Source organism: Neopelma chrysocephalum, unplaced genomic scaffold (genome assembly GCF_003984885.1).
Source record: "Neopelma chrysocephalum unplaced genomic scaffold, ASM398488v2 Primary Assembly neopelma1_166, whole genome shotgun sequence".
Taxonomy (NCBI): Eukaryota; Metazoa; Chordata; class Aves; order Passeriformes; family Pipridae; genus Neopelma; species Neopelma chrysocephalum.
Window position 1 is genome coordinate 554,436 of NW_020897828.1, and position 19,796 is coordinate 574,231.

Genomic DNA, 19,796 nt, shown 5'->3' on the forward strand with positions numbered 1-19,796 from the left:
GGCCATTCTTGCAGGGAAAATAAAATTTCTGATCTCTAATCTGAGCCTCCCCTGGTGGAGTTTGAGGCCATTTCTTCTCCTCCTTTCCCTCGGGACATGGCAGCAGAGCCCGACCCCCCTTCCCTGCCCCCTCCTGTCGGGGAGTTGCAGAGAGCAATGAGGTCCCCCCTGAGCCTCCTCTTCTCCAGATAACCCCCCTCAGCTCCCTCAGCTGCTTCTCACAGGACATGTTCTCCAGACCCTTCCCCTGCTCTGTTGCCCTTCTCTGGACATGCTCCAGCACCAAAAAGTCCTTTTTTTGAAGTGAGGGAGTTTCCTCCTCCAGTGTGAGGGAACCACACATCATTAAGGGCAAAAATAACCTCTCAAGTTGCCGAAAATGAACCAGAAGAAACTATTGCTGCAGAGCACAGCCCTGATTCCCTCCAAAGACACTCTGGAAGTGGTGTCTCCCTGGGAGAGGGGTCACCTGCAGAGGTGGGGAGAGGCCTTTAGGAGGTGGCCCCGGAGGAGAAGCGGAGCTGTCCAGCACCACCAGCTTGGAGCACCCAGCTCTCCTCGGGGCACTGCAGCTGCTCTGCCTGGCACAAGGGACACACACACACACGTGGGGAGAAAGCCCTACCTTTCCCATCCCACCAGCAGGCACTTGCCTGCTCCACAGCTGCAGCCAGAGTGGCTTTTGAAGCCTCCTTGTTCGCAGGGGCCGAGCACCGAGCGTGTCTGACATCATCCACAAATGTTAAACACAAGTGGAGCCGGGTCGACGGAAGTTCCCCTTTGAAAGATGCTTTTTGAAGCGCTGCAGCCTTCAAAAGCTGGGTTACATCCCCCTGCCCTGTGATACACGGCCTTTGTTTTGCATAAGTGTTTGTTTTAATGAGGCAGCTCATCAAAATCAAAAACATATGATGCACCCTAGGCAAGAGAAAGGCAATAACTGTACAGATTTTTGAAGGGGGCTAGTCATACCACAGGCTACCATTATAACAGAAAAAACAACAAGAATTTTAATATAGCTGTCTGGCCAAATATATTAATTTAAATGGAATGGCTTTTTCTGATATTATAGCTGTGAGGCACAATGTTCTACTGGCAAGCATCTTCAAAACCTTTTTTAGAAGATTTGCTTCAAATTATTTCTGTGCACCAGATCTTGATGGTATGTGCATTTGGGAGCATAACCAAAGGGGGGGAAAAAAAAAAGCTTTTGATTAAATCAATGACCTTTCCTGGAGGTTGAATGGAATGGAGATTGTAATACAAAAAGCTACGTCCTCCAAACAGTGTTTTCTACAGAATATTTACTCTAAGCTCTGCTCCATTAACTTTGCCCTAACTTTTTCACCATGTCTGTATCCTTGTGCCAGCACAGAAATATATTTTCCCATTAGCAAATCCTTTAAAATAAATTTTAGTCATTTCCATGATTATTTCCCAAAATGGTTTGCTAACTACCAGTTTATTTCTTTGCCAGAGAATGCTGTTTATTCGTACAAACTTGGTCCTTATTGTGCTCATGCTTTGCTGTGCTTCTTCAAAACCTGGTAATACTTGTTTCCCTCAGCTAATTTCATCTCTTCCCTCTTGACAAACTAGAGACATTTTCCTGCTTGCTTGGAGAAGAAAAGTGCGATCATTTCTTAAAAATTATTTTCTGAGTGGATTTTGCTCGATAAAAAATAGCATCAGCTTATCCTGGCAAATATCTTTGCACTTTGTTCTTGAAACAAAAAAACTTGTTCAGTGAAACAAAGCTCTGGGAACCCAGTGAAGCCGAGAACAACATGTCAGATCCTTCCCAGTTGATGTTAATGGAAGTGGAGTCCCACAAGGAGGCCAACAGCTTGTATGATATTAGGTTGCCTGTTATTAGATTAGACTTGCTATAAAGCCATCACAAATTTCACCAAAAGGCACAGGGTCAGCAACAGCTCCTGTGCAGAGCTGGTGGAGGACAAGCATTGGTTTTGTGCTCACCTGGGTGGCTTCATTTTCCCTTGGGTGTGGGGCAACCCACAGACAGCCCTGACACGGTTTGAAGTGGTCTCTGAGGGTTTCTTCTCGTGTTGTCTGTGCTGGATGTTGATTCTTTACACCCAACTTGCCTTCTAGAGCAAAAGAAATCTTAAGTGACCCTTTTAGGCTTGTGCCTGTTTGGTGCACCATAAATCACTATGGAATAATAGGTGGATTGGGTTGGAAGGGACCTTAGAGATCATCTCATTCCAACCCCCTGCCATGGGCAGGGACACCTTCCACTAGACCAGGTTGCTCCAACTTGGCCTTGGACACCTCCAAGGATCCAGGGGCAGCCACAGCTTCTCTGAGCAACCTGTGCCAGGACCTCCCCACCCTCACAGGGAACAATTTCTTCCTAATATCCAATCTAACCCTACCCTCCTTCAGCATAAGGCCATTTCATAACGAGTAATTCCCTAGTGACTAATAACTAATGACTATTTTCATATCCAGACATATTTTTATGAAGTCATCCACTCACCTGAACGCTTCCCCGAGTTTCCAGCTCTGCCATTGGTCACCAGATCTGGAATGGTTGTAGTCTGGCAAACCTGTTTTTCTTCTGCCTTGGATGCACTTGAGTACTTCATTTGAAGTTCTGAGAGTGCTGGAGGGCTCAGTGCTCTGGTCTGGGTCACAAGGTGGTGATGAGTCACAGGTTGGACTCGATAATCTTGGAGGTCTTTTCCAACCTAAATGATTCCGTGACTCTGTACAAACTTGTGCCAGGTTTGAGCATTTTCCAGAAAAAATGCTCTGATTTACAGGCCTGATTTTATGAAACAGAGATGTATTTTTCTATCATCCACGCCTCCAGCTGTAACTCCCAGGACCAGACCTGGAGAGGTGCTAGTGCTCCAGGATTTCAGAGGCACTGGGCTCAGCACAGCTTGGGGCTCAGCCTGCAGTGTGACAGCCCTTTTGTCTCTGTTCAGAGGTGAAAGGGGCAATAAGGAACAATTGATTGATGGGTGTGATCAGATCTGTCCCACAGATCACCCTCTGACAGCACGGGGTGTTTCTGCTCTGCTGCTCTTTTAACACTACATGCAGGGATGATATTTGTGATCCTGGCTAGGAGACCTCTTTTCTTCTAATCCTGCTCACTTAGGTTTTCTTCCTATTTTTCTGGAAGCTTTCTCAATAATAACTGACATTCCATTAGCTCCCCATATAAGGTTTTTGGGTTTTCTACTCCTTTCTGCAGTCACCAGTAGCAACATGCATTTCTACCTCCTGATCTGGGATTAAGGAAGTAGTCAAAGGATGTGCTTAACTTTGAGGCTAAGCTTAAAATTCCCCAGTTTTCACGGGGTTTAAGCATCTGCTTAAAGTGAAACCTAAAATTTCACGTCCTTCCTGAGTGAGGATGTTGTCCTGAGTCAGACCCTGCCTGCGCTGCCCCAGAATAGACCCTGGCTGTCCCTCGGGTATGTCAGACACGCCGGATGCTTTCAGAAGTGGTTCATCTGATGAAAGAATTCATCTCGGAGTCAAAAAGAAACCACAAGTTTCCTTCACTTTTCAGTCTGCTGCTTTGATATCATTGGTCAGCAGTTCTCCTCAAAAGCCATCCCCCAGTGGAGCCCTGCTCCACAACAATCTGCTTTACACAGCCTGATTTACCGACTGCATGAAGATGTTTGTCACCCCACTGCATCCTTTGCATTTTCTTCCCTGTATACTCTGAATATTTGGGGAAGGATATTCCTTCCATGTCTTGCCCAGGGAATCACCATGTAATGAAGCCCAAAAGAGCGTGAATTTATGTATATAATTTCCATAAGACACTTTAATGCATGAGGTCTGTTTTAATCTATAGGTGTTCCAGCTTAAAAATGGTTGAATAACTTAAAATAACTAAACAAAACAAACAAACAAACAAACAAAAAAATCCCACAACTCTAGGAAAAAAAGACACCCCACACAATAAAAAAATTAACCCAAGGGAGAAAATCCTTCCAATGAAACTTCACCCACAGCAGCTGAATATTTTGTTAAAAGCCAGACACGCTAAAATCATCATTGTAATTGAAAAGTCAACTATTTCAACTACTTTTGTACATAACATAACATAAATGGCCGTGTATGAATCTGGATATTCACAGTGCAGAAGGTTCTGTTGCTTGGTATAGGAAGCTTGAAAAAGCCATGTGTGTTTTCCAACCTTACTTGAACTAACACATATCATTTTATTTGTTATCCACCGCAGTTTTGCTTTAAAGGAAAATTTCTGGAATGACAGCTCAGTAACATCAGAATTGCTGTAACTTTTGCATTTTTTTTATTATTTTTTCTATTAGAAGCTCAAGCCAGAAAAATATCCCCCTTCTTGGCAGTTGATTAGAGCCATTGACTCTAATTTTTGACGCTGCAATTATATGGTTCTGTGTCAAATAATGCATCCCAAATTCTTTCCTCATGGAGGGAGCTGTGTGGCTGGCAGTGTCTTGATGGGCTTGCTTGGATCATTCTTGGAATATTGGCAGATGCACAGCTTTGGTTCTGCACATGCTTGGCTCGAGCAAAGCCTACACAAACAGAGCTTGGAGAGAAGTGCATTCCTTTAGAACTTTATTCCTGTGTGTTGTTTGTACTCCAAGGGGAGACAAAGCTCCCCCCGCCCCCAGATTTGGGGCTGCCGCTCTGCAGGACCCAGGAGAAGTTTAGGATTGAAGCTCCTGGTCCAGGAAAGCACATGACCAAGTGTTATATATTGCAGTTCAGGTGCTTTTAATTCCTTTTGTCCTACTTCTCACAGGACAATTGAGGAGCAAGTGGGAGGCTGAGCTGGGGACTGCACGCTGCTGGCAAAGGATGAGGTGATCCGAGTGCTGGGCTACTGTGGAGAAAGGAGGGGGGTTCCTTCCTTGAAAACTCTGAGAATCCTGCTTTTTTCCTTCTTTTGCTTTCATGACGAGTGCCCTGAAAACCAAGGGTTGAAGCCACTTAAAAAATATCAGTTCAAGGGAACCTCTGACGTTTCCAAAGCCTGCCTGTTATTTTTGTGCGGGCCAAAACTGTGCGGCAAGTTTGTCCTGAGCTAACAAATGTGTTCAGCTGTCCCCAGACCACATTCTTTGGCAAATAACTGCATTGCCCATAAATAAATAGGGTTTCACTGCACTGTGATGGAAAGGATGCATATGGGGAGAGGCCTTTAAAGACTGGAAGTGCAGCTTGGCCTCGGAGGGGAACAAGCCCCGTGTTTGAGTGCTGGGGTGTTAAACCACCTGGGCATCCTAAATACCTGTGGCTGGTTGGAGAAGTAGCTTGAATAACTCCTTAGGATGTACTGGTACTGTTAGTAGTGTCAGCAGCTGAGGGTTGGAAGGTTGATCCATCTATACAGGACTGTTTTTTAAATGGTAATTTTCTATATTCTTGGTAAGACCATTATCAATGTCACATCTGAAGGAAGTCTGTCAAAGACTGTTTTCCACATCAGACAGTAAAGTCCATGTTTTCTGCAAATGCCTGCATATTTTTCATCTGGTTTAGGTCTCCTAGAACTCTGAGTGTCTGATGACACTGGTGAATCTCACAGCTGACTGACCTGCATTGGACATAAAAACCGGTGGCCTCAAGCATTTGTACCTGTGATATATGAGGGAACAATTACAGTCTTAGTTACAGCTGCAGTGAAACATCTCATAAAAAGGAAAAAAATTAGAAAAATAAAGTCCCAAACCTGCAAAACCACATCCATAAATTTGTTCCTTATATTTTACGTAGCGTTCACTGAACTCAGTGAGAACGTTGGGTTTGGTTATGTAAAGATAAACCCATATAAAACTCTTTACAGGACCGAAGTTCACATCTGTGGTGTTATTTTCAAAAGCAAAATGAGATCATTAAAAAGAAATCAAGTAGTTACAGTCGCTAAGTGACAACAACTCAGGTACCAGTAGTGTCCTTTATTGAAACAAAGAACTGAAAAATTAAGAAATATTAACACTTGAAGAAAACAAAAATCTTAGTTACTTTAAAGTCTGAGGAGAATTTTTCAGGTTTTCCTTTCCTGTTCCCTTTTCCTTTTCTTTTTAATGCCAGATCATTAAAAAAAAATTACAGTGCCATGAGTAACATTTTTGCTGCCTTCTCATCATAACTGATTTGCCATTTACAAGCCAGAATGGCTCGGGTTGGAAGGGACCTTAAAGATGATCTCGTTCCAACTCTTTGCCATGGGCAGGGACACCTTCCACTTGCCCAGGTTTCTCCAAGCCCTGTCCAACCTGGCCTTGGACACTTCCAGGGATCCAGGGGCAGCCACAGCTTCTCTGGGCAACCTGTGCCAGGGCCTCACCACCCTCACAGCCAAGAACTGTTTCCTGATATCACTTGGAAGCCATTCCCCTTTGTCCTGTCCCTCCATCCCTTGGAAATAGTCTCTCTCCATCTTTCTTGGAGCTCCTTCAGGCCCTGGAAGGCCACAATCAGGTCACCCCAAAGCTTCTCTCCTCCAAGCTGAACAATCCCAATTGTCTCAGCCTTTCCTCATTGCCTTGTTTTTTAAATTAGAACTGTGATGTTGGTTACAATTTATGGGTGAAACGAGGATCACTCCCCCATCGAGGCAGCCATTCAGTGTGGGGACAGATCTGACTGGAGGGACAGTTTAGGACTGGCTTAACTCAAGGAGATCCTTTCCATATTTCACAGGAAAAACAGAGCTTCACAGAGGAGGGGTTGACAGTCCAAAGTTTATCAGCCTTGTGTGAGGATGAGAGAGCTGAGGGAAAGAGGTTGTGTGCCTGCCAAGGGAAGGGCAGGAGGAGCATTTTATCCTGCACCAGGAGCATTTTGCTTTGCATTTGGCCACAGCTGCTCACACAGGAACCCTCAGGGACCCAGAGTTCTTGCACATAGTCTGTGAGTGGCAGGAGTGAGACCAGGAGTCCTTGGCAGTGGGAAGGAAGGATTAGGAGGCGGCGAGGCCAAGGAAACCAAACTGCCTCAATGCCGCTGCTCCTTCTGGGGAAATGCAGTGGCACTTTGGGTAAAAATGTTTTAACCAGGAGCCTCCTGACCATTCTGCATTGTGGAACATTCTGGGCTAATTCCAGAAGGGTTAAGATCAAATCATTCAAAGTCAGATCCAGCCCAGCAGACGAAGGGATAATTTAAACATCCATCTTTCAGCTGATGCGGTTGAAAAACAGAGAAGAAGCAGCAGACACAACATGCCCTTGAGTGCCATGAGCTGGAAGAGTTTGGCATCTTCTAGGGCCTGGCCCAAACCACAGATCCTTTCAGAACAAGTGCCCCATTCTGTGGGAATAATGCTGCACACAACATTTCATTCCTGTCCTACTGGATCCCAGCTAATTGTGAGTGGTTGTTGGGAAAGTCACAGGCCACCAAAGTAATTCAACACACATGTTTTAGCAAGTTTTTCACACATGTCTGGCAAGCCTTTCACAGTAGGAGAAGGCTTTAGGGATTCTTTCCCGGGCCTTAAATCATGCATTAAATCCTATCAATTATTGGTTCCCTCCCTGTTTCCACTGCTGCTCATTTTTTGTTATTGGACAGGACTTTTTGTGCCTGGTAACACGATCTGCTTAGAGCCCTTTGAAACTCAGATATTCCAGTTTGCACAGAACACTACAAAGTGTTTTAGATAGGGGTAAAAAGATTGTGATGATCATGACAAATCCCAGCTCTGTAAAAAGTCTGAGTTAGAATTAACTTGGCAATTAATTATATTCAGTGCATTTTTCCCCCCTGAATGATAAGCATTTTATGCCTACAGTTTTTTATCCATTAAAGTAAATGAGAACTCCTTTGCTCTTTCTTGCCAGTGTATTTATTCCCCAAGAGAAAATATTTTGGTTTATCGTTGCCAAGTCCTTTGATTTCACTGTAGTACTTTTAAGATAATAATCTCATTTTCTTGTATGCTGTTGGAAATGTCTTTCTCTCAGATGTACTGAGCTTAAGAAATGTGATCATATGGAAATCAGATCAGGTAGGACTTTAATAACATGGCATTTCTTGTCTGTTGGAAATACCTGCTATTTGACATCAAGCCTTAGAGATCCAAGGTGATGAATATTTCTAATTTAAATTTATAACTGAGTATTATAAAACCATATAACTAGTTGACAGTGATTTTTTTTTTCCCTCACAAGACATGTGGTATTACAGGGTCTTAGAGAGAGCCAGAAATATCAGACAGTTACAGATATGTGGGAATTTTATCCCTTTTGGACCACACAGCTTAGCCTTGGGAGTATTCCTAGAAGATGTAACATCACACTTCCCAAGTGCTTAATTTCAAATGATTCTTTGAATCTTATTGCAAAATATTTTTTTTAATTACTGCTGGTTTGATGGTTTCAGTATTTAAAAGGATGAGATAAACATGTTCTTCTCTCCTAGATAGAAAAAGGAAAGGAAAATGAAAGAAAAACAAGTTACCAGTGCAGTGGAAGTAGCTGATTTTTGCCATATCCATATGCAACAAACATTTAGTTTTTGGAAGCACTGATGGGAATGGCATCTCCTGCAGCCTGAATTTTGCCTTCATCATTTTGCCCTGGGAAGATTGTTCGTGGAGGAGTCCAATCAGTGCATTGCTCCATCAACTCCTACCCTGTTGCTTTTCTAACTGTGCCCTGTCACCCCAAGCCCAGGGTGGCACCAGGGCAATGATTTCACTTAAAAAATAATATAATGTGAGATACCTGGTGGTGTTTGAGACAACCTAAGTGGAACAAAGTGGTTTTTTGGCATGTCTGTTGTTTCCTCTCTGAAGGATTCACCTCTGGGGGAGCTGCCTAAATGGAAAGAGGCTGATTGATAGTGGGGGAATAAAATTGATGGGGAATCCTTTTTTTTTTTGCTGTTGTTCAAATATTGAACTGCATCTGAGTTCATAATTAGCATAAAGGTGTTTAACAGTGCTGAGGGTTTCTCTTTGTGTCTGTCTGTCTGTCTGCTGGGGTGGGGGTAGGGTTATTCCTCAGTGTGTGCCTGTGCCTCAAGGTGGTCAAAGGGTGGCAGATTTCAGTTATTAAGAATGATCTGGATTAGCCCTGGTCTTTCTGGGTCACTAAGTTTCAAACATAGACATTTCACATCTGTTTCTTGTTCACAGCCACTAACAAAGAAGTACAATATCGAGGGAGCCCCGATTTGAGATACGTGTCTGGTCCTTTAAGGAGTTCAGCTGGTGACTCTGAGAGAGGAAAACAAAAAGCACAGCTCTACCTCCTATTCAAATTTACAGATTAGGCAAAAGCCCAGAGGTGAAAGGTCAAATAAAACAGTTTAAAGCATTTTCTCTAGACTTCCTGGTCATGGAGGGGAAAAAAAAAAGAGTGCTCAGTGCTCCAAAGCAAGCTATAAAAGCCAGGAGAGTGTGAGAGACACTTTAATAGGTTCCATTCTTGATGAAAATCCTGAAACAGCCTCACTAATACGGTGTAGAAATCCAATATGCCAGATATACTTGCTGTGTGCAGTGGCCATCAGTCTAGGGATGGAAGGACTATGAAGGACAGTGTCCAATAACCACTTCAGACTATTGTGCAGTTCAGTTAAAATTATCAAAAACACTTGGAAGAAAGTGAGGAAAAAATATTGGCCTTTGCCCTCACAGTTGCTTCTTTTTTTTCCTTGCAGGGAAGTTGCTTTTTTGAGGTATTTTGGGTTTTGTTTGTGTGTGTGTGTCCTGTGTTATCATTGTCACTTAACCAGTTTTAAATTAGTATTAAACATAAACCAAACAGTTTTCTTATTCATACTTTGAGCTGAATTGATAACTTTAATTATCAGTCTGTGTTATCAAACACCCTTTTGGCATTTGGTGGTACAAGTGTTGACATTTCAGAGATGGGAAAATTAAGGAATTTAATTTAGGTTTAGGTGCGATTCATCTCCTATAAGCAGAGTTATCCAAAAGCTGGGTGTCTCGGGGTATAGTACAGGCTCACTTTGTAGGTGATGGAGAGAAAGAACTACTTTAAAGGTGCAATTTATCTCACCACTTTCAAATAGGGTTTTAAGTGAGACTGAATGAAGTGACGAAGATATTTTTATTGGGAACTGCAGAGGTCTTGGAAAACTAGAGTAGTTCTGACACCTACATTTAAAACCATTGAAGTCTGATGCAGTGAATTCCACTTCAGCAGAGAGTGATTCAATTCCTTATCTGCAAATGAGTGTCAGCACTTCCCTGTTCCAAAGTACTACTGAAAATAATTCCAGTGTCAATTAATACTGACTGTGACAATTCAATTCACTTAGGCAGAAGTCCCGTTTCATTTCCCATTTCTGTGGTATTTGTTTTATGTAGAGTCTACAGGTGGTCTCCAAAGATGATCACAACAGAAAAAATGGCCAAACAGGTGTAGCCACCAAAAATATTGTGGCTGATAGAAGCTTAAATAGCTTGAGTCATAGATAAGAGTTGGTAAATGAAGTACTTTGATTTTCACTTTGAAAACTTCCAAGACTTCTTTTCTGTAAAGCTTTGGCTGTAGGAAAATAACCTGTTCTTGACTGCTGTTGTCCCATGGAGTAATGTTAAAATAATAAATAAAAAAAAAGGGTGGCCCCGAAACCAGGTTCTGTCCCAACTTTTCAGCTTTGAGAGGGAATTCTTTGCTGTGAGAGGAAGGAGGGTGGGGATGGGGGGAAATATGGGAAGGGACTAATTGGGCAAATGGGTTGGAGAAGTGAGAGGGGTGATGAAGGGAAGCAAAAACAGGAGAACAGGAAGGCATTAAGTCATAACCAGCCCTGAGTGCAAAAATAATGGGGGGGGGGGGGGAGTGTGCCACTGAAGCAGGAAGAAATGTCTTTTATTTGCTTCTGTTAAAGTATTCTTTTTGATAAAAGGATTAATTGCTGACTTGGGAGCGAGCCTCGTGCTGGAGGGAGCAGCGCAGCCCGGCGAGCTCCGTTCGAGGGGCAGGGAGCACCCTCTAGTGACCGCCGGGCTGGGCTGGGCTGCCCACAGGGCATTCCCGGCCCTCAGCACCTTCCGGGAATGTGGAAGGGTTCAGGACATCTCCCTCCTCTGCGGTGCAAGGCCTGGTAGTGCGGGAAATGACAGGCACAAAACCTTGGAAGCAGCGCTGGAGGGAAGGATGCTGAGAGCTGTGATGCCCCCGTGGCCAGGCAGCGATAATTAGTGTTAATTACGTGGCCAGGCAGTGATGATTAGTGTTAATTACATGGCTTTACATGGGCTGCTGGCTTCCACTTGGATTTTGGGCGAAGCAAGTGCCCCACTCCTCTCATCGTGCTTCCTCCCAGAGCTGACCTGCACGTTTCCAGCCATGGATTAATGGGAATGAGCCCACCCCAGAACTGAACCCTGTTGTTCCCAGCATGGGTTTTGTCCTGTCCCCTCAGACCTGGTGCTGAATCAAAGCTGTGGAAGGAAGAGGTCCCTTCAGCAGCCCCAAAGGCACAACATTCCAGGGGACCAGAATCCGTCATCCCTGAGCTGCAGCCTCGGAGCTGGCTGTGAAACTCAGTTCTTCTCCTGAGCACCTCCATTTGTTCCCCTGGTGAAATCCTAATTGTGAGAGCTTTCTTTGTGGGGAGGGCAGAGTTTCCCTGATATTTTCATCAGAGCCACGGGAAAACTGGGAATTAAAGGGAAACTGTCCTGCTGAAGGGCTTGGTAAGGGTGTAGTTGACCCTCACACACCAAACTGGTGCTTGGAGCTACATTTAAGCAAAATCCTACACTTTTTTAGAGGATTGAGACCTTTACAAATGTGTCTTCACATGCTCTGAAGTAGCAATAATTTTCCTGGATTTCTTAAAATCTGCTTCCAAAAACTACAGTGCAGATTCTTTTTTTCTGCTCAAGTTTTTGGATTTTTAACCTGGTTCTACCTAGAGGACAACCTCCTTTTTACCTGCAATGTTGGTAAGAGGAACAGGAACTCACTTTTTATCACTGTTCTTTTATTTTATACCCACATCTGCAGGCATTCTATGTGTGAATAGTAAGCATGACACACAAAGTGAATCTGTCTCCAGTTTTCCCAATTGTTTTCCCAGAGGAATTTGTACAGTTGAAGGGATGAAGGTCACATTATTAACGTAGCAGAGTGTGCCTCTATTCTCTTGATCAGCCCAGGCTGACAGCAGAGTTCTTGTTTTACCTCCCAGACAGCAAGATGGATTATAAATCTGTTTACATAGGGAATATTGCAATGTACTTCCTCCATCCCAACACTCCAGTGGATATGAGATGAAAAAATCCAAGGACAGGATTGTTTTTTAGAATTACTAGTGGTGTTTCAAATAGCATGAAGAATGGTCTTTCTGGAAGTATTTTATAGAATCATAGAATGGTTTGGGTTGGAAGGGACCTTAAAGATCATCCAGTGCCACCTCCTGCCATGGGCAGGGACACCTTCCACTAGACCAGGTTGCTCCAAACCCTCTCCAGCCTGGCCTTGGACACTTCCAGGGATCCAGGAGCAGCCACAGCTTCTCTGGGCAACCTGTGCCAGGGCCTCCCCACCCTCACAGCCAAGAATTTCTTCCCAATATCTCATGTAACCCTGCCCTCCTTCAGCTGAAGGAGAGAGAAATTAAGAGGGGAGCATGGGGTGACTTGTGTGGATTTTTAGTACTTTTTTGGGTGCTTTTATTCCACTTATTGACCAAGTTCTCCACACTCACAGAGCCTTATTTCAGACAATAACATGTAGTTGCCTAACATAACAAAACCATTTTTCTTTCTACTTAAAAAAAAAACCAGAAAAGAGAAAAATAGTAGGAGTGCTTGGACTATTTTTCTTTTGCAACTGGATGATGGTGATTTGATAACCCAATATTTTCCTTCCCTTACAATACCAAGGCTCTGCTTGCAATTGGATCAACACAAGCATAAGCACTCAGAAATCTGCCTGTGGGTATTAGTTTGAAAGTCAAATAAACTTCATTGAATTCTTTGGCACAGAACCTGTGCCAGTTTGAAATGGCAAAATCCTCACCGGGCTGAGGGCTCTGTAAAACTTATATAATAATAATAGAGCTCAGCAGTGCCTTATGCTTCCAAAATCCCTGTATAAACCAAGAGGAGCTTTGTCTATGTGGAGGTGGGGTGGAGAGGAATCATTACTAAAACCTGCTTGTGAATGAATTTGTTAGATCCTCTCCACTGGAGAGCTGGAACTGATGCTTGCAGCCTCTCAGTATATTTGAGTAAAAAAAAAACACAAAAAACCCCAAAATATCATGGGCTTAACTGGGGTGGAAGTCACCCAACTGAAACATTATACAAGGCTTTGAAATGTCAAGAAAAAGGTTCTAATCTTTTGGCTGTCTTGCTCATTGTTTGGAGATGAAAAGGGAGGAAATCAACATCCCCATGAAACACAATTACTGTAAATTGCTTTCTTTTCATACTGTTGGTAACGAAAATAGGAAAGTTACCAGGAGTTACCTGCTCTGCAGGAGCACCGTAATTCCATGGATGTAGGCTCCAAGAAGACATTCAGCAGTGCAACACCGGGTTTCCATAAGAACCAACTAATGGAGAATATAAAATATTGGATGGCAGTGCTGGCTCTGGATTGCTCTGAAGCGGCCAAAGTTATCTTTACAGTGGAAGAAACCAGAGCTCCTTAAAGTGAATATAAAATTGAATATAAAATTGAACTGATCTTGAACAGGGAGTGGATCCTGTGGCACCTTGGGGTCAAGAGCAGGGAGGGAAAAGCAGGGTGTCTGCTCTCCCATTCCCACTCTCTCTGTTGGGATCTGGAGGCTCGCTCAGCTCCTTTTTTTGGGGGGGGGGTGGGTCCCCAAGGATTGTGAGGCAGCTGGGGATGAGTTGGGACAGAGGCTCAGCTGGGTGTCACTGCCAAAGTTGGAACGGGATCTGCCCTGGGACAGCTCTGCCAGATCCCAACTGTAGTGATCCTGTGTCCCAAAGGTTGGACACAATGATCTGGGAGGTGTTTTCCAGCCACACTGATTTTATGATTCTGTGTGTCACTCTGTTGCATCCAGGGATTTCCAGCTCTGCACCTGGAAACAAGGATTTCCTGGGATCTAATGGGTAGCAGAGCCATTCCCATGAGCAGGGGAGGGTGGATGAGCCTTTCTTTCCTCTGCCCTGCCCTGGGGGGAGATGGAGCAGCACCTGCAGGACAAATTCCTGAGGGCCAAACAGGCGGCACTTCACGTCCTCTCTGTGTGTCTGGAATAGTACATTTCACCTTCTTCGGGTCAGGAGAGGAGGGGAAAAGTGAACTGGGATTTACTGCTGTCTTTGTGTGGAAAAAATGCACGTTGGATGCCAGCAGACATCACCAGCTACACAGCAACGCTCTGATTTCCCTTTTGTTTTTCCTAAGGAGCAGGAGGAGAAGATGTTGGGAGAGGTCATCTGTTCCCACTAAATAATGCTGCACCAAGCCATCGTTATTCCGTGTTCTTTTTATCATACCAGAATCCCCGGTCAGAGGGCAGGACCTTTTCAGCTGGAATGATCTACCCAGTGCTTCCAGCTGCCCATGGCTGGATGTTGTTGCAGGGAGCAGTGAGAAATTATAAACCTGTTAGAGTAGGATTGGCTTTTTAAAATGATAAGTTTTGTTTTAAAAAAAAATAACATATTCTGACGTGGTTTCATTTTTCATTCCATTTTTAAGGATTCTGTCTTCAAGCTTTTCTCTTCTAGCTGAAAGCTCAGAATCTCCTGACACCAGGGATTATGTCTTCTATGGAAACATAAAATGCTGTGAGACTCCTAAGGGCGAAAGGGTTGTGCCAGCTCTGGATCCTGAGTGGTTCTTTACATGTGGGATTTAACACTGGCTGGTATTATGGAAGTGCTTTGCCTTTCTTACTTATTTTTTCTTTTAAGTTCAGCACTCCTAAGCAAAGGCCTGGGACAGGGACGGTGTTTTGTTTGCACAGCTGGGAGTTCTGAGGTGCCCTGTGACTGCCAAGTGCTACAAAAGGACAAATAAAAATATAACACTGAATAAAAAATGACTATCACACTCTAACCAGGAAGAAAATCGCCAGTGAAACCACCTCCTTCTCATGCATGGATAGGGCTGTGAAATAAGGGAAGAATATGGGAGATTTAAGGCTGTTTATGGCATTTGCTTTCTGTCTTTTTGTGACTTCCTTTCCTCAGTGAGAAAGACACATCAAAAAGAACCGATTGTCTCCAACCTACTCGCTTCTCCTCTAAGGAAAAAAAGAAAAAAGTGCTCAATCAGACAGGCCAGAGAGTGTCAATAGCTCAGGAATCCAGGAATGAGGCTGATGGACAAATATAGATGTGGTGTAAGCAGGGCTAGACTTCATTAACATATTTGGAGTTACACCCCTTATACCCAGCCTGGCTTTGGCCCTGAACCAACAATTCCCCAGTGAACAGCCTGCATCAGACTACTGCTGAATTTGGCCCATTTCATCTGACATCTGCATCCTGCCTCAAAGTGGCCTGTCACACTTGCTGCACATCACATCACACCTGCCTGGGCAGCCACAGGCAATTGGCTTTTTTGTTTTTTTTTTTTTTTTTTTTTAAAAAAAAAAAAAAAAAATAAAAAAAAAATTTAGTCACATATCATCAAGAAAAACAACATTGTTTTAGGACTCTTATCTCTTCACTCCCAAATATCCTGTTTCTTCGAGCTGTGGTGGCCAGGACCAATAGAAACCTCTTCCTGCCATTGGCTGACTTCATTTCCCAGAGTTAGCACAATCTCATCCGCTCTAAACAACCTCATCAAAACTTCTTTCTGGTCAGAGCGAAGCAATAATTATTATTAGCAAATTATTTAGCAATCAATAATCTTGATCACATTATGGCAAGCACTATTAAGGTAAGAAAGGGGCACCTTTTTTTGTCGGCGTTTTTTTGGTCACTTTTGCGTGTTCTTTGGTTTCCTTTTATCAACCTAGATAAGTTAGAATTGGGCAACACCCCCACTGCCACAATAGAGGACAACAAGATTTCCTTTGTACTGCCTAGTAAATTTCCTTTTTCCTACTCCAACCATCCGCAAGGCTTAAAAACTTCAAACTCGGACAAAAAAAAATTGGGTTTTTTTGAAATTCGCTCTTCGGTGCCGCGGATCGCAAAAATGCGAAGCCCTTTTTTAAAAAAGGGGAGCTTCTGAAATTCCTTGGAGGTATCACTGGGACAACTTGGATGTGTTTGCGGACTACCAGGAGGGGAGAGGGTGTGCACTGGAAGGAAAAAGCGGGTTCCCTAAGAGCGCTTTTGGATACTTTGAAATGTTTCTCTTGTGGATGGGGAGACAAATTTGAGCGAGCGGGAAGGAGAGGCACCAGCTCTTGTTTCTCTCTCGTGCAGGTGTTAATTATGTGCTTTTCTAGAAACCCTGATCCTTTTATTGGGCACCTTTCTGAATGTTATTTTAATGGTGGTGGGAAGATCTCCTGGGTGTGTTCTTTTTTTGCTTTAATTTTTTTGGACAATAAAATTCTCTTCTTGGCGTTTAACTTGACTTCGGTGCATGGTTTGTTATTTTTTTCTTATTATTATTTTAAGACTGGCTTTGCTGAGCTTTTTGGGTTGTGCCACTTAGTTGAATAAATCCATATGTGTGTCTCTCTAGTTTTTGCTTCTCTCTATGTTGCAGTTACTGCCATAGCAATAGCTGCCATTAATTGCAGAATAAAACTGTAATTTTGTGATAGTGAAACTAATTTTGCATAAAGAGCATGTTCAGGGAGGATTCTGCTGTGTTGTGTTATCAGATTCGGGGTCAAGGTATTATCAGATTTGGGCTCAAGGTATTTGTTTTCTTGGTGGAATTGTCTGTTTCTGCACTTTTCTGATTATGCCAGAGATTTAACAGGAGATGTGGAATAGCCTGGGTGTCGGCTCAGGGGAGCTGCACTTGGATTTCTCAGTAGCTTCTGCTTTGCTGTTTATATTTTAGAGATCATTTGATGCTTTTTTTTTGTTATGGTTTTTGAGATCTGAAAGTCTTGCCTGAAGTCAATGTGATTAAAAAGTCTAATGAACCTCTTCTTTTTGTGATCACTGATGTTTTCACGGGGCTATCAATAGAGACAGAGGTCTGGATCTCCTCTGCATTGCTGAGTATCTTTTAAATGCTAAGTAGCTCCTGAAACTAAATTCCCTGTGGTTCCTGAAGTTCAGGGAGTCAAGTTTTGGCTAAAAGAATGGATCTGTGTTGAGGTGGTAGCGCTGCATTTTTTGTGCCTATTACTCAGAATAAACTATTGATGTTGATAGGAAATTTACTTTCAAAAATAACAGCACCATGAGTTTGGATGGTGTTTGCATTTTGAGGATCTCTTGTTATTTATTTCTCTTAGTGTTTCGTAGTAGATGAATTGTAATAGGGTAAAAAAAATGGTAATAAGGTAAAAGATTGTAAATAATACCTCATGGTTATTATTTTACCTTCACCTGACTCTTAGGGAGATGAGAAGAGCCGTGTTTTATCCAGCCTGGGAATGCAGTGCAGTCAGGAAAGCCTCCTGAGTGGAAAAACATGCACTTCTCTCTCCTCATCTGGAGTGTGAAACTTGCAGGGGGAAACACACCCCAAAAGGTTGAGGGTTTTGGTGCCCAGGGTGCTGGGAAGGCCTTCCATGCTGAAGCAAGGATTTTATTTATGTAAGTGCAAAATGTAAAATGACTGGGAAGAAATGGCAGGTGCTTTTGCTCTAGATCCAGGAAATCTACTCTGACATGACCCTAAGCCAGTCCAAAGAGATTCAATTCCTCTTCTATAAGGAGTTCATAAAGAAGTCATTTAACTGAGAGGTTTCTGAAATAAGGAGATTCCAGTTGAAGGCCAGACAGGTGTTTGTTAACTTTTGCTAAAAAGTTATATTTTTATCTATCTATCTATCTATATATTCAATAATATAAATATATATATTTAATGTGATATAATGGCTTATGTTCTCTGCTGGCAAAGGGTATCCCAGCTATCCCAACATTGGGATACAAGGGGCTGTGGTCATGGAAGGTAGAGAGCCTTGTCTGGGATCTCCGTGCTGGGAATTCACTCTCTTCTTTGGTGAAGCTGTGGAGTCCTTAAATGTCAAAATCAGGCTGTGAATGGTTATGTTTTTGTTCACAACTGGGTAGAAGTTTCTGGGAATGCACACACACGTGCAAAAGTGGCTTTCCAGTAAGACTCTCTGATTCATCCCTTCCCTATCCCAAACTTGCAGGCAGACCCGTGGGACGCTTGTAATTCCTGAGGGATCAGTCTGACTTCACTGGGGTTAATTGGTATCTGTGAAGACAAGCATTTGTGTGAGATTTTTGGTGCTGGGTTTGACATCATGAGTGTGGTTTTTCCCAGGAGATACATCTCTCCTTGTCCCCCGCCCTCCTTCTGCTGCCCCCTGTCCCTTCTCCACCGTGAGGGGGAAAGTGCCGCGGTGGAAAGTTTGTCCTAAAAAGGAGGAGGAGGAGGAGGAGGAAGAGGCAGAAATGGCTTTTTCCCAGGTTCTGGCATGGATGGATAACATTAATCCTGATTTTCTCACTGTGGGGGCAGCTGTTCTTGCTCAGGCCATGGATCTCTCCCCCTTTGACTGGGAGTGGGGCCGGCTCCGGAGTAAGAAACAATGGAGAGGGGAATGGTGCAAAAAGGTGCCTCCACACCAAGGATTTTGGGTTTGGTACAGTCAGGGGGCTGATATTTCTGATCCCAGTACCTGGTGCGCGTGCAGCTGATCTCCCTGTTACGTTTTTTGGCATTTGAAGGGGAAAATGTGTTTTTTTCAGGTGCAGAAAGTCTCTTAAGATCCAGGATTTCGGTGCTAAGGTGACATGTTTCCTTCTGGCACAAGTGGGATCTGGCAGCTGTGTGTGCAGAGCACTGAAACTAAAGACTCTCAAATCCATAAAAATCTAAGTGTCCCTATTACTGTAAAAACAATTTTAGAACGTATCAAATGCTTCTGAATTAGGCATCAGTCTTTTTTTTGGTGGTTTGTTTTTTTTTTTTTTTAATAGAATGGAGCAAAAACTTATTTAAGCATTACCTTGGGATGAAGTAAAAATAGTTATCCTGAAGGTCATTTTGTTTTTTTTTTTCCCCTCCATTATCCTATAGTGGAGGAAAGAACATTAAATAGAAAAGTACAATTGGAATTCTATTTCCTTGCCATGTTCAAGCCTGGTTATATTTTTCTCCTTGCCTACTTATTAAAACTCTTCAGTGTAATTATTCTTATTAAAACTCTTCAGTAAGTGATCTTGACTTTGCAATGATTTATCAATTACACTTGTGGATATTTCTTTTACTTTAATTTACACCTAATTATGCTCACGTCCACTTTTTATTATTGGTTTCTACTGTGCTGTTCCTGTGGAATCTGCGATTTCTGGGAGAAAAAGTCTGTGCATTTGATAAAGGACAGGAGAATCTTTGTGGTTTCTGAGGCTTGAAAGAGTATGGACACGCTGATTAAAGCAGAATATAGGGGCAAGATTTATTTTCGAGGAATATTGTGCTGTGCTTCTCTCTTTGGTATTACTTTTCTCTCACTTTCTTTTAGAAAATCTTAAGTACTCCCTCAAATATTTCTGAAGCCAAGGAAAGCTGGAGACAGTTAAGAAATAAATCTGTCCTTGGCGTATGGAAATGTTTAAGTCTTTGTTTAAAGGTTTGCATCTGCACTGAATCCAGCAGAGCTGATACAGTAATTTGTACATTTGTTCCTTGCATTAAAACAATTATAAAGGTTATTATCTTTTTTTTTTTTCCCCTCGTCTCAATTAATGAGCCAATGGTATATTTAGTTTT

At 42.9% G+C, this 19,796-nt stretch overlaps 1 protein-coding gene across 5 annotated transcripts in view; it reads left to right on the top strand.

The window, feature by feature from the left end:
• Positions 1-19,796, top strand: part of ERG (ETS transcription factor ERG) — a 106,877-nt gene that overhangs the window by 26,032 nt on the left and 61,049 nt on the right. For 2 of the 5 annotated variants that reach the window (XM_027701806.1, XM_027701808.1), the window contains exon 1: positions 15,734-15,851. The exons of the other annotated variants lie outside the window; for them this stretch is intronic. In XM_027701806.1, the coding sequence (XP_027557607.1) occupies positions 15,834-15,851 (18 nt within the window). In that variant the 5' untranslated portion in view covers positions 15,734-15,833. Of the gene's footprint in view, positions 1-15,733; positions 15,852-19,796 lie in introns of those variants that run through there. 5 annotated transcript variants of the gene reach the window in all.